The 13,782-nt window shown below is 38.5% G+C and overlaps 1 protein-coding gene across 2 annotated transcripts in view; it reads right to left on the bottom strand.

The window, feature by feature from the left end:
* LOC124555621 (TAR DNA-binding protein 43-like) overlaps window positions 1–12,622 on the bottom strand; it is an 84,561-nt gene extending 71,939 nt beyond the window's left edge. The window contains exons 1-2 of one of the 2 annotated variants that reach the window (XM_047129590.1): window positions 12,275–12,622; window positions 2,766–2,935 (exon numbers count right to left, since the gene is read on the bottom strand). In XM_047129590.1, the coding sequence (XP_046985546.1) occupies window positions 2,766–2,935; window positions 12,275–12,512 (408 nt within the window). In that variant the 5' untranslated portion in view covers window positions 12,513–12,622. The remainder of the gene's footprint in view (window positions 1–2,765; window positions 2,936–12,274) is intronic. The other variant, XM_047129591.1, reaches the window with a different exon arrangement.
* Between the last annotated feature and the right edge of the window lie 1,160 nt (window positions 12,623–13,782).

Genomic DNA, 13,782 nt, shown 5'->3' with positions numbered 1-13,782 from the left:
AAGAGCATGTGTATTTGAAGTTGTTTCCGTGAAGCCTATCAATTAAAAAAAAAAAAAAAATTTCTAAAATGATAGAGTTATTAGCTTTTTCAGCCCCAATAAACAACATAAAAGTGGCAAGTCACATAGGAGACTTGCAAAAAATACTGGGTAACATACTCTACCACAAACACATAGACAGTTCTTCCACATAACTGTCTTTGTTAAGCTTACTAAAGAGTACTTTCTTTGGTTCACTTTTTGATTTGATGCGAAACTTTTTAATATGATCTGAAATTTCATTGTAGTGCTACAGTGCAAATTTAGCGTCTCTATGAAATGCGTCAGGTATTCTAGACAGTTACTTGTATCTACTGTAAAACATGTGTTTTGCTACTTAATGGAGCAATGTTTCTTCACCGACGACATATCTAATATCTGTTTCTCTTATCAACAAAACTATCAAAAGGGTTTCTGTAAAAAACTTAATACCTCATACTGACAGAGTATTCATAGAATCCTGTTGCAAAACACACACTGTAACATGACTAGACACTGGGCTCCTCACAACGCCACTGATACCATCTAGATACAAGATGCCTCTTAAAGAGCCCAGTGAAAAGACTAATACCTAAATGCCAATATGCACTAAAAAAAGCACCTAAGTACATGGAGAAACATGTTCCAAAGTGTCACACAACCGACAATATATCTAACACCTGTTTCTTTTATCAACAAAACTATCAAAAAGGTTTCTGTAAAAATTAAATGACGTACACTACTCAGTCACAACATTATGACCATCAACCTACTATCAATATGAACCCATGTAGACGACAGCAGCATCACCTGGCAGAGAATGACTGGAAGTCACATACATGGACAGAGTAGGTAGTATCAGGGAACATGCTGTCCATGTGTAGAATGAGGAAGGTGTACTATCTATCTGAGTTTGACTGTGGGCAGATTGTGTTGGCCCAGAGACCTGCATTATCATTTCGGAAACTGTATGACTTGTCGGGTGTTCAAGGAGTGCTCTGGTGAGTGTCTTCAACACGTGGTGAAACCAAAGTGAAACCACATCCAGGAGTTGTGTGGTTGGGGAGCCACCCCTCATTAGAGATGTCAGACACTGTAGGCTGCGCGGACTGATAAAACGGGACAGGCAATAAACTGTGGGGGAACTAACATCAGAGTTTAATGCTTGGCAGAGTACAAGTGTGTCTCAACACACAGTGCAGCAAACACTCCTAACGATGGGCCTCCGCAACTTACGACCCGTGCATGTGCCAATGTTAACACCATGACATCAGCAACTGCAAATGAAGTGGGCACGTGACCATAGGCACTGGATGTCAGTGCAATACCAGAGCACTGCATGGTACGATGAATCCCAATATGTTCTTCATCATGCCAATGGGAGACCACTAATCCATCGTCTTCCATGGGAACAGCTCCTGGACACCTGTACTGCGGGATGCAGACAAGCTGGCGGTGACTCTTTATGCTCTGTGGAACAATCATGTGGGCATCCAAGGATGTAGTGGAGCTCATGCAAGGCACCATCACAGCCAAGGAGTATCGTACACTGGTTGCAGACCACATACACCCCTTCATGACGATCATGTTTCCTGACGGCAGTGGCATTTTTCAACAAGACAATGTGACATACCACAACACCAGGAGTGTGATGGAGTTTGAGGAACACAGGGGCAATTTACAATTGATGCGCTGGCCCTCCATCTTTCCAGATCTGAACCCGATCGGGCACATCTGGGATGTGACTGAACTTTGCGTCAGAGCTCATCGCCCTCCTCCTCAGAATTTACTGGAACTAGGGTGTGTGTGTGTGTGTGTGTGTGTGTGTGTGTGTGTGTGTGTGTGTGTGTGTGTGTGTGTGTGGGAGGGGGGGGGGGGCCCATGTGCCTGCAGATGTAGTACCTACCCCCTCCAGTGACCTACCAAGGCCTCAATGCTTCCATGCCATAATGTGTCATCACTGTTATCGTACCAAAGATGGACATACCGACTATTAGGTAGGTGGTCGTAATGTTCTGACTGATCAGTGTATTGACAAGAGTATTCATACAATCCTGTCGCAAAACACATACTGTAACATGACTATGAACACCTGGCTCCTTGCATCACCGCTGATACTATGGAGATAAAAAGATGCCTTCTAAGAGTTCAGTGAAAGAAATAATATCTAAATGCTAATGTGTGCTAAAAAACGTACAAGTGCCTGGAGCAACATGTTCTGAAGTGTCACATAATGCTAAAGACCTGAGCTGAAGCAGGTTTATTTGCTTTCCACCATTACATGACGTGATAATTAAGAGAAACTTCCGCACTATTTCATTCGAACTAACGCGAAACACATACTATAGCATTTGTCCAGAGTCAGCAGGGGATATAACTGTACGGAAATGATTGTCAGGCTATGACCCAAGGTCTTCTCCAATTTTAAAGGTGAAGCACATGTTAATGTTGGAAGGATAACAACACAGATGTTGTTAAAAAGTGAACTTCACATTCACTCAAACAGAGGTAACAGTAGGACATACAATGTGTGGCTTCTGCCTGATTACTTCAGAGGTAATTACTTACCATTCTTCAACTCTATAGATCTTTAAAATAGTTACAGTGAATATACTTTTTACCACACTTCATAGCTGCTTTAAATGAGAACATCTAATGGCTGTTATCAGTATTGCCAATCTGACAAATGAAGCTTTATCATCATCATTCACCTAGACTTGAAAAATAAATCAAAAGCTATAACTCACCTGTGCCATAAGTACTTCGCCAAAGGATTCAAAATATTCTCGCAACTGCTGTTCGGTCGTCTTCCAAGGCAATCCGAGCACTATGAGATCCGAACACTTTAATTTTGTCTCCATTCTTTTTGTTTTTGCTGTAGAATTTTCCAAATGATCATCAGATTTTCTCTTGTTTTCTGCAATTCCACAAAATTTCTTTGACAAAGGAAATTTGGAAAATTGCCAAATAATTGAAAGTTCCCAAAAAGCTACCGTGAGAAACCAGGTTTATCACTGGACCAAAGAGCAACACCTGAGTAACAGGATGTTTTTGATTCTATGCAATAATTCCAAATGTTAAGAATCATTAAATTACAAAACTGTGACTAGTAAGTGGGCCCATTTGATTATGATGTAACAAAGTTGCTGTACAACTTGTTTCAATACAGCATCCCCCAACAAAGTGGTTTGTTGTAATTTGTCTCTTGGATTAAAAGTGCTTCAGCTACATGTGTGCTTCAAGGTTTTGGAAAAGGACATCACCTATTTAGCCTCTCCTAACATACAGCCTGAGGTGAATTGTTGTGACATGGAACATGACAGAATAAAATAATTAATTTGTGCAATGCTATTCAGTTGAAAGGCAGCATCTATTAGAATTCATTTCATGGGCCACAAAAATTAATAGCCCAAATAAAATAAATTAGACAACGACAAATTACATCCAGGTCATCATTTATGCCTCTCACTTGTTGAAAAGTGATGCTACTAGTTTCCCTGTTAGTTAAATTCCCAATGAAAACTAACATACGAAAGGTCAAGCCAAATTTTAGCACACTTTGAAGTGAAAAATGGTATAGATACTACTGTGTATGTATATTCTCAATACTTTGACAAGAAGTGATTATTTGTGAGGGATATGAAACTGACCACTCAAGCTTTAGCTGTTTTCCAAATAAAAACTACTATAAACAGTTTGTCAGCCTACACATGTATATCACAGCAACACCTCTTTCAATGAACTGTTTGAAGTACTCAATTACTGTGTAACAGTATGTGATAACAATGAAATATCTACATCGCTATAAGTGACTATCTCCTGGAAAGCATACCATGAATCATTCAGCATGATTTTACAGAAAAAGCAAAAAACTCAAGCATGAGTGAGAAACATTGATTTTTAGATTTCAGCTCTCTCTGTTCGAGGTAACCTTGAATCACATGGTGGAAGCAATCACAGCACTCCCTGGGTCCGATAAAGTTTTCAAAAAGAAAGCTACAGGAGGTAATGTGAAAACAAAACACCACCATAAGATCGCAATGTTATACTTACGTAAGTAGTTTAATGCAAAATGATTTTGGAGTGTCCTACTGCTGGAATATAATGTTAAATAACACATACTTAGCATACTACCAGTGGATTTATTCTGTATGTTAAATATCTGGATGGATACGAAGGTTATCTGTTGGCTGATGGGCTGTCACAATCCAGTAAGGAATCTCCAGTTTACCACCTATGTCTAAGCAGTGCAGCTGATAGATGGGAAAGTTTGTTTTCCAAATTTGTAACTTTTTACAAATGGTGCTGACATTCCTGATGATACTCAGGCAATTTATAATGAATACTTCGCTTCCCATCTCGAGTCCAGTAGTGATAAAAATGATATTGACTGTGAGCCACCAAAAAATGTAAACATAATAAGCAATGTGCTTCTGCTGATTTCACTACTTGATTCATCACCTGTAACTTGGCCTTTTTAATTTTTTATCATCTCTCATGTATACGGGAAGTGTAAAGTTCGATTCTTATTGCATGAAATACTATGTCATTTTCAATGGTACATAAACGTAACCAGAAGCCAATGCAGTTGACAAGAGACACTTCACTCCGAAATGACAGTAACGTGCCTCAGTCATCTCCAGAGAAGTTTGTACAGCAGTCTTTAGTCTCGTTGTGGCTGTGAGCAGATGTGTAGTGGAAACCAGTTTGTGAACAAAAATTTTTCATGATAAGTTCAAGCACCTGTTTGAGGCTATGTGATAAATGGTAATAGAGTCTGTGATGCTAAAAGGAGCAGTCAAATGAAAATGAGGCAGAAGAAAAGGAAGTAAAGTAAACTGTTTATTATTTCAAAACTAATTGCTATAACTGTTAACACGTTTATTCCACTGTGAGACAAGGCAATCAATGCCTTCATGTAAAAATGTTTGTGGCTGTCTATTGGACTATGATTGTATCCTGGTGCATCTTCGAAGCAAATCAATGGCCGCAAATGTTTTTCTTCGGGCTACCCAAAAATATGGAATACGTGGAGAGGGATTGGGTCTAAGCTCGGATGTTCTCTAGCTTGTTTTCACTATGCTGCAGAAGATTCACTGGGAATACCTTACACTTCTTCCATACGTTCCCCATCTCTCCCCATGCGATTTCAATATTTTTTATGCCCTGTAGAAAGACATTCACGGCTGTCGATTTGCTTCAGACAAAGAAGGCATGCCTGGGTACAGTCATGATTCCATTGTCACCCCAAACATTTTTCCACGAAGGCACTGAACATCTTGTCTCATGGTGGGATAAATGTATTAACAGTTACAGCGATTACTTCTGAAATAATAACATGTACTTACTTTTTCCCATCTGTTTTGTTTTCATTTGACTATCTGTTATACTTACTTGTGTGGTCATGGGATACCACAAATTCAGTATAAAATATTATCAGACCCCATCTTGAGGGAAGGCTTATTGTAATTAACAAAGTTATAATATAATATTTTTGTGATATGGTTAGGACAGAACTGATGTAACAGACAGTAATGTATTAAATTTCCTGAAACACATAGAGGATGCATTAGTGGGTCTAGTGTTTGAAATTTGATGGTAATACCAACTAAATAAAATAAGGGTCGAATTTATTATTTACAAATATTTGCAGGATACTGTGCTGCATAACTTTGAGAGTTGTAAATGTGAAACAGATTTGAGAAACAACCAACTCCCCAGAAGTTTTCCTTTGTCACTTTTCCTGCTTTCCATGTGGACATATTTGTAGTTTTCTAATAAAAAAACTGAAATGTCATATGAAAATTATTAACAAACTACTCAGTTTATTACTATCCATGATGAAGCAGCTAAATTTCCTTTAATATTTTTTGTGTTGTATCCAAGTTTGTACTTCATTTTCTTGTCAGTCACTCTTATAACTCTGGAAGACGGGGGGAGAGGGGGTTTAAAGTTACAGATCTATAGTTTTTAAGAAACTGGTGTTAATTTCACTTCTTATAAGAATAGCTCATAAAAGAAAAATTTGATTTTTAACGTATGCTGAACATTAACAATGTAGTGTAAACCATAATAGTGGTTATCACATTACAATGATGTCTGTCAGCCACCAATAAAATTGATGATAGCAATAATAGTCACCAGTTGGTAGCATGTGGTTGGCAGTGGGGATAGATAGGAGGTTTTGTCCTACAGAAACCCTTGTATGAGCTAGAGCCTTTGGAGTCACAGCTGATACTCCTCTAGCACAAATGAAAATAGAGGAAACTGCTGAAAGATAGAATGTGGGCATTATCTCACATGTTTGGGTCAAATGAACTATCAATACCAGATGTCAGATTCATACCGTGATGTTATATACTGTGGCATGTAACATCACATGCAGCCAAACAGAAAGAGAACACAATAGTAACAATATGTTTTTTTTGCATCAATATTATTTTTCACAATGTGGGCTGAGGTGACAGACTAATCTGTAATGTAGCCCAAGGTCTAGACCCAGCTGAAAGATGACTCCATGTTTTTGAGTTGATGAAGTCAATGAATGTGAATATGAAATCTTAGCTGTGTTGTCATTTCTTACATGTAGTGTACACTGCACTCTACATTAGGTTGAAGGGCAACTGTGTCGTGTGTTGGCAAAAATAATGAATATGAATCCAAAATATTAATTGTAGTGTCATTCCTTTCTGTAGCATATTCTGAGGTCTAGGTTAGGTTGAATTGTGACAATTTAGTTGACAATTGGTGAAACGGTGTCTAAGGCTTCAATTATTCCATCTCTTCCTTCCCTTTTGATTCTACAATGTTTGCTCTGTTTACCTGAAGCGCGCACACACACACGCGCACACACACGCGCACACACACACACACACACACACACACACACACACACACACACACACAAAGCGCATTGCAAGTCAGGTAGTATTTCTCAAAGTGTGAAGTTCAATAACAATGGCAATATTTAAGTGTATTGAGTGTTTTTTAGAAAAATGGCTGAAACCAATGCCTGTCACAGCCTAAATACAGAACAATAACAAAGAAGGAAAGTTAAGAGTTTACCAGTTAGTTGAAAAATGGTTCAAATGGCTCTGAGCACTATGGGACTTAACTACTGAGGTCATCAGTCCCCTAGAACTTAGAACTACTTAAACCTAACCAACCTAAGGACATCACACACATCCATGCCCGAGGCAGGACTCGAACCTGCGACGTAGCGGTCTCGCGGCTCCAGACTGTAGCGCCTATAACCGCACAGCCACTCCGGCCGGCCCAGTTAGTTGATATTGGGACATTAGAGGTAGAGCACTAGCTCAGATGGCAGAGGGATAAATGAAACAATCATGGAATCTTGAACCAACTTTCCAAGCATTTGCCTATTGTGACTCATGAGAGATAATGTATACCATAATCAGTATGACCAGAGCCATTGTCTAACTGCTGAGCCATCTCCCTTGGTACAACGAACAATGACTTAAAACAAACCAAATACGACATTACATAGACACAATTTTCACTGTCTGCCCAGGTGCACTAAATAAGCCACAGTGCGAATATTATTGGTAATATGACCATGTAATAAGATGCACCGAATGTAATAAAGCAATGTAGAAAGTTTGAATTCCTCTAAGCTTAACAAGCTGAGTTGGAAGTGGAGTGGAAACAGACTTAGTCTATATTTTCATGGACAGAAAGCAGTTTGAAACTCATTCTTACAAAGTGACAAATGATACTAATGCATGCCACATGCTTCCTCACATGACATATGCAGTAATTGGGGAAAAATCCTCTTTAGTGGTAATGAATTACTTACATTATAGTATGTGATACTCTAATGAAGGCTAACTGGTTAGAGGGATATCTGGTGAATAGCGTCTTCTCTGAAATCTGCTGGTGTGAGTGTTAATAGGTATGTTATTTCTTGTGAAAAGGGATGAAGGGTCTTTACATGCCAATATCATTGCACCGTATTAGAATATCTACTGAATGAAAACTGCAAATGTCATTATGAAAGAACTTTAAGGTATACCATGTGGCATTCAAGGTGATAACATCACAACAACAAAAATACTCTAGTAATGTGCCTGCTTGGTCAGAATATTGATTTGGACCTAACCATACATTCACCGGATGTTTTGGATACCAGCATGATACTAGACTGTGGATACTCAACATATATGCCTGCCAATATTGGAGCTCTCCTTGGAGAATGGTATCCCAACCCAGTATACCTGCCAGAACAGAGGCTACACTGAAAGTAAAGTAAGCACTAGGCAGCAACTGGACAGCACCTCAAGCAGTGAATAAAAGTGATTGTCCTCAGCACGAATAAGGTATCGCACCCAGTTAGCAACTGCATATATCATGAATATTATTATGATGTATGACATCATTTGATTTATAAAAAGTAAGCACTCTCTCACAGAAACATGACAGGAAAGAAATGCAGAGGAATAAATAGAAAGAAGTAATCATTCAGAGGAAAATTTCCTGGAAAAAAGTACAAAAAAAAAAAGGGGACATAAAAATGACAATACAGAAAAGACGAAAGCAACGTCTGTGCTGTTACTCTTAGCTAGTTAGCTAATCAACTTGCAATTTTTCTGAAAATATTATTTATTTCCACTATACTACCAAACTACTCTCTTATTCTCCAAATTTTAATGAGAAAATTATAACCAATGCCTGCACAAACAACTACACAGCACAAAAGAATTAGGGGAACATGTGTCGACATCAGGCATGTTAAACCTCTTTTATACAGACGGTATCTGTCACTTTATTGCATAGCTATATTCACTTTCCATGTATGCAACAATTTAAGTCATTCCCCACTTATCAACTGTGTCATGCATTACAGGATCAGGTGACCCCTCAGGAGGAAGTGAGCACTGGTGGCCCAGTGTTCTCTGGTGAAGTACACAGACGGCAGTTATTTACTAACATTGTATTCAACCAAGCACATGCAATGCAACATCTTAATACAGTACAAGTTGCAAGGGCAGTCTGTTTGATCCAAGAAGCATATACTTTCTGTCATGTTGCTGCAGATGTAAATGTCTGTCCCACTGTAACCCATAGGTTGTGGACACAATACAGGGAGGCAGATCAGTACACAAGGTAAAAAGAACAAGGTCCCTGATGTGTGACAATCCCATGTGAAGAGCAATACCTGAACATCTCTGCATTGCGGCATCATACTGCTACCACCAGAGCCCTGCAAGACAACCTCAGAAGGGCAACTGCAGATGCTGTTTCCAATTAGACCATTTGGAACAGGTTGCTAAAAAGGACCTTATGACATAGGCGTGCTGTTTGAGAATTCGCTTCATAAGTCAACATCTCACAGCTCGCCTTCAGGTCTGGTGCTACCACATCAAATGGCAACTTTGTTATTGGCAAAACATGTTATTCACAGATAAGTTGGTATTTCCTCTGATGCAAGGAGTTGGCCATGTTCACATGGAGAAATGTATTTTGAGCAGTACTCGCCAATTATTGTCCAGGAAATCAACAGATCTGGCAAAGGTTCTGTGTTGACGTGGGGAGGCATCATTATTGACAGCTTTGACAGCTGTACAGATATTGTTGTCCGCGGTCACCTTCCCACCAGGTGCAACATCGAACACATCCTGTTGGCAGCTGCGTACGGTGGTGGTCCTGCATGTGGTGGGTGTCACCATGCATGTCTTGTAAAACCTGGACACTAAATTAATGGTGTGCCCAATTGTGAGTTCCGACCTAAACTCCGTTGCGCATGAGTGGGACAAGCATGACAGATGTGTTAGTGATTGACTTGTTCCACCACAGACTCTCCAAGATCCATCAAGGGCTCTCATTGAAGAATGGAAAAGGATACTGCAGGGTGACTTCCGTAGACTTATACGGAGCATGCCATGTAGGTGTCAAGAACTGATAAATGCTCATGGAGGGCACATCCCATGTTACTGAAACTCTCAAAGTCCAACAAACAGTGCCCAGAGTGATGGGATGAATGTTTGTTTCTACTTTTGACACCTCTCTGACATTTCAGTCCTTGTTATGTAAATGAACAAGGACATTGTGATGTTTTGTCATGTACTTAATTTTTGAAAGATAAGGGTATAAAAGGGTAACATACTCAGTCCTCAATTATGGCTCAATGGTGTATGGCAGATGCCCAATGTCCTGTTCCCCCTATTTCATTTGAGCAGTGTATTACAGCACCTCAGCTATTATTTAATCATTGTTATTGCTTCTCCTTCTAACACTTCACTTAATCTGCTGTGTTGCGAGGATTGGTTAATCCATCAATTCCCCCAAAATTAATTCTTAGGCCATAAGTTGGAGATAAAGTATTTACTTTCACTTCCCTCAACCCTACTCCATTTCTCTCTCTTTCTTCGACCCCTTTACAACAAGTAAAACATTTGTAGTACATAAGTGTTTAATTTATTTCTTTATTTGGAAAACAGCATTTTTGCAATGGTCAATATTGACAATACATTCTGTTCATTCATAAATTACTCCAATGTCAATATGTGTAAGCCTATTGGGATAATAAGCTTGTAATAAGCTTGTGGATTTCAAACTAGGTATCTGGATTCATTTGTTAGTTTACAATGCCAATGTGTTATGATTACACATCTATGGCGACGTATTGGTGACCTACTTCCAACAGCGGATTAACAGACTGAAAATATATCAATTGGACCTGGCAAATGTAACAGTTTCTCTATGGGAAAGTATATTACAAAATAATGAATTTTTAATATGTGACAAGCTAGTAATCTTACCATCACAGTGTTGTAAGAAAACTGACCCTTTAGACATGAGAAAATTCTCAGTTATACTTTTGTCATTTCAACTTTGGATGTTCTATGCAATATTAGTTATTTCCCCTCTTTTAAATACGAACAAAGGCAATTTTCCATAGACTTATTCAAAGAAAAACATATCTATTACAAAAATCTGTTTGGTTAATACACACAAAAACACATTTAAATATACCCTAAATGTTTGCTGATACACAACAGTTGTTTATTTATACACACACATACTATAACTTATACGAGATTTTTAATATATGGAGCAGTTGGTCAATAATTATTTTAAATCACATTGAAATTCATGAAGTTAATTTATAATGTATACTGAAAGATAACATTTTACAACACTATGTGACTTTTTTTTATCAGTCACCAAAGAAAGATACTGACCGGCTCAATTGAATAATAATGGTTAACACCGTTACAACTATTATAATCTAGGATCGAACAAAGAACTTTTAATGCAAGATCAGAAATTTCTGAGAGAATTATTTTTACTTTACACAGAATGCTTATACGATCAATTGAAAGTGTACTCTTTTGTAATATAACTTCCAAACATGCATTAACCTGACTGCAACACGAATGCGAATTTAAAAGGAACAGAATCAGTAGTATTGTTGTATTGTTACAAGCAGATCCACAGAAATCAACAACAACAACAACAAAACAACATAGTTGGCAAATACATCTTTACAGCACTACTGCAATCAGCCTAACGTAAGCACGCCGTGACAACTCGTAATTTTTGGGAAGAATAACAAATTGTAACGAATTACATTCAATATGGCATTCATTAGATATCTTCACATCATAAGACCACAAGTTTCAAAAGGGTGTCACAAAGTCCGTCATCACATCGAGAAGTACATAAGGCATGAAAGATTAACGGAAAATATAACGTCATGTCACTTTATGTTCGTCAGTTGCACTCTGCAAAAATGTTACACAGTCAAATAAGTCTACACTCTGAATACATATAACTCTGGGTTGTGCGGTATTGGTACTAGCTCCGTCAGCTGAACAACCTGTTTTCTGCAGTTTGAAAATAAAGACCCTGAACAGCGGGACAGTGGTTGGAAACTTGAATGGCAACTTCGAAGGGTAAGACTATTTGTTTACACAACTTGAACCGTACTAAAATAAAGTAGGCAACAAACAGAAAAAATGTTTTCGGTTGTTAACAAGTGACATAGAAGCAGGCAGTTGTAAACTAGGCAGTTTAAATGATTCCACGTCAAACACATCAACATACAGTAGATTTGTTTGTTTGTAAATATCCTTGATAACAAACTATGACACTGACAAAAACAAATCCAAACATAATTAAAAACATTCTTCCTCATCACGTTACTCCAGCTAAATGACCAGAATCTGCGCACTCTCGCCAAGAATGAGAGAAAGTACTGTTTGTACACACTCTAGCCAATACTTCATATACTAACCTTTAGGAAACACGCAGTAATACACTCCAGTTCCCCAGCCATTCTCTGGAGGGTGTAACCTTCCTTCTACGAGTCGAACGCCTCTCATTGTCCGGGATTCTGGATTCCGATACTTGAGACCGCAGGTACCAGGGAACTGAGCTGCTAGCGTTGAAAGCAATAATGTACTATCATCTTCGGTAGGGAGTTCTATGGGTTCTTCTCCTTCATCTTCTGCGACCTGTAAGTACGCGCTCATTATTCACTTTTATGTCAGTTTTACACTTTATCACAACACAACTCAGGCGCAGAACAGCGTCGTTTAATCGTCGGGTAGTTTAACATAAGCATCTTAGGGTGCCTTCAGAAATGATGCACAAAGATCTTCAACACAGTATGGAATGTAGCACTCAAGCACTGCCAGCAATCACACAACTGTATTTCTACACAGTCTTTGCGAAAACAACCTTTGGTACACAATCGACATTAACCCTTATGAACGGCAAGATGTATGAGTTTGAATGCGCAGTTTGTTATTATATAAAATTAATACTTTAGAGTCTTGAGACCATAAATATATATACAATGCTAGCAACAGCACCTAGTATTGCTAGTCTACAACAAAACTCCTTGTCAGTAGCGTCATCATCAAAATATCCCAAAGAATTGTCAGTACTGATGCATGAAAGATATCTGTATAAGATTCACAACGTAAATGGAGCGCTAAAATTGTATAAAGGTTATGATAATTGTTATACAGCAAACGTACAATCAGAAATCAAATGATAAATACATAGCGTTATTTCAGTATTGATTTTATAATTCATCTCTGCATGTTTCAAAATATAATTTGCTACTGCTTATTGGGTCTATATCCCACTACCCACAATATCATAGTGATCCGAATCGAACTAACTTTTTCATTGGGTCCGAAAAAACCTGAAAACCTAATTTTTAATAAGGTAGGGTAGACCTGCAGTATTAACCAGCGTCAGCAACACTGACCTCTGTAATACTGCATACAATTTACTGAACAGTACCATCGTGTTTGTCCTCTGTGTCATGTAATCATTATGACTGGTTACACAACGCAGTTTTCTGTGCATTTTTAAATTTGCTTATATTTCATGCCTACCAATAGATCGGGTGTCCCAATGTAATGTTTTATGTGTTCAACACTAAAATTCGAAGTACAGTTGTTCAGAAGATAGGGTTAACCAAGAGTATTTCAGAGTTCCGAGTAGTGCACACCTATCGGTTATCTGCGGTACTACCGTAGGTGGCGAAAGGTAAGAAAAGCCCAGCTGGTACAAACGGGGTTGCCGGTGGGAGGGTACTCATAAAAGTCCAGACACTTACGTCTAGGGAGGTCAAATCTTGGTGCCTATCGGACGCTCTCGACTGGCCTCGGGTCTGCAAATCGTAGGGCTTTCTGGTGACAGTCAGCGAAAACTTACAGTAGTCTACTTTGTACTATTCGCGTGTTTTGGTTATAATGCATTTGTTTAAGTTAATAAAGCGCTCATTTG

Source organism: Schistocerca americana, chromosome X, assembly GCF_021461395.2.
Source record: "Schistocerca americana isolate TAMUIC-IGC-003095 chromosome X, iqSchAmer2.1, whole genome shotgun sequence".
Classification (NCBI taxonomy): Eukaryota; Metazoa; Arthropoda; class Insecta; order Orthoptera; family Acrididae; genus Schistocerca; species Schistocerca americana.
This window is presented reverse-complemented; position numbering and strand designations above follow the sequence as displayed.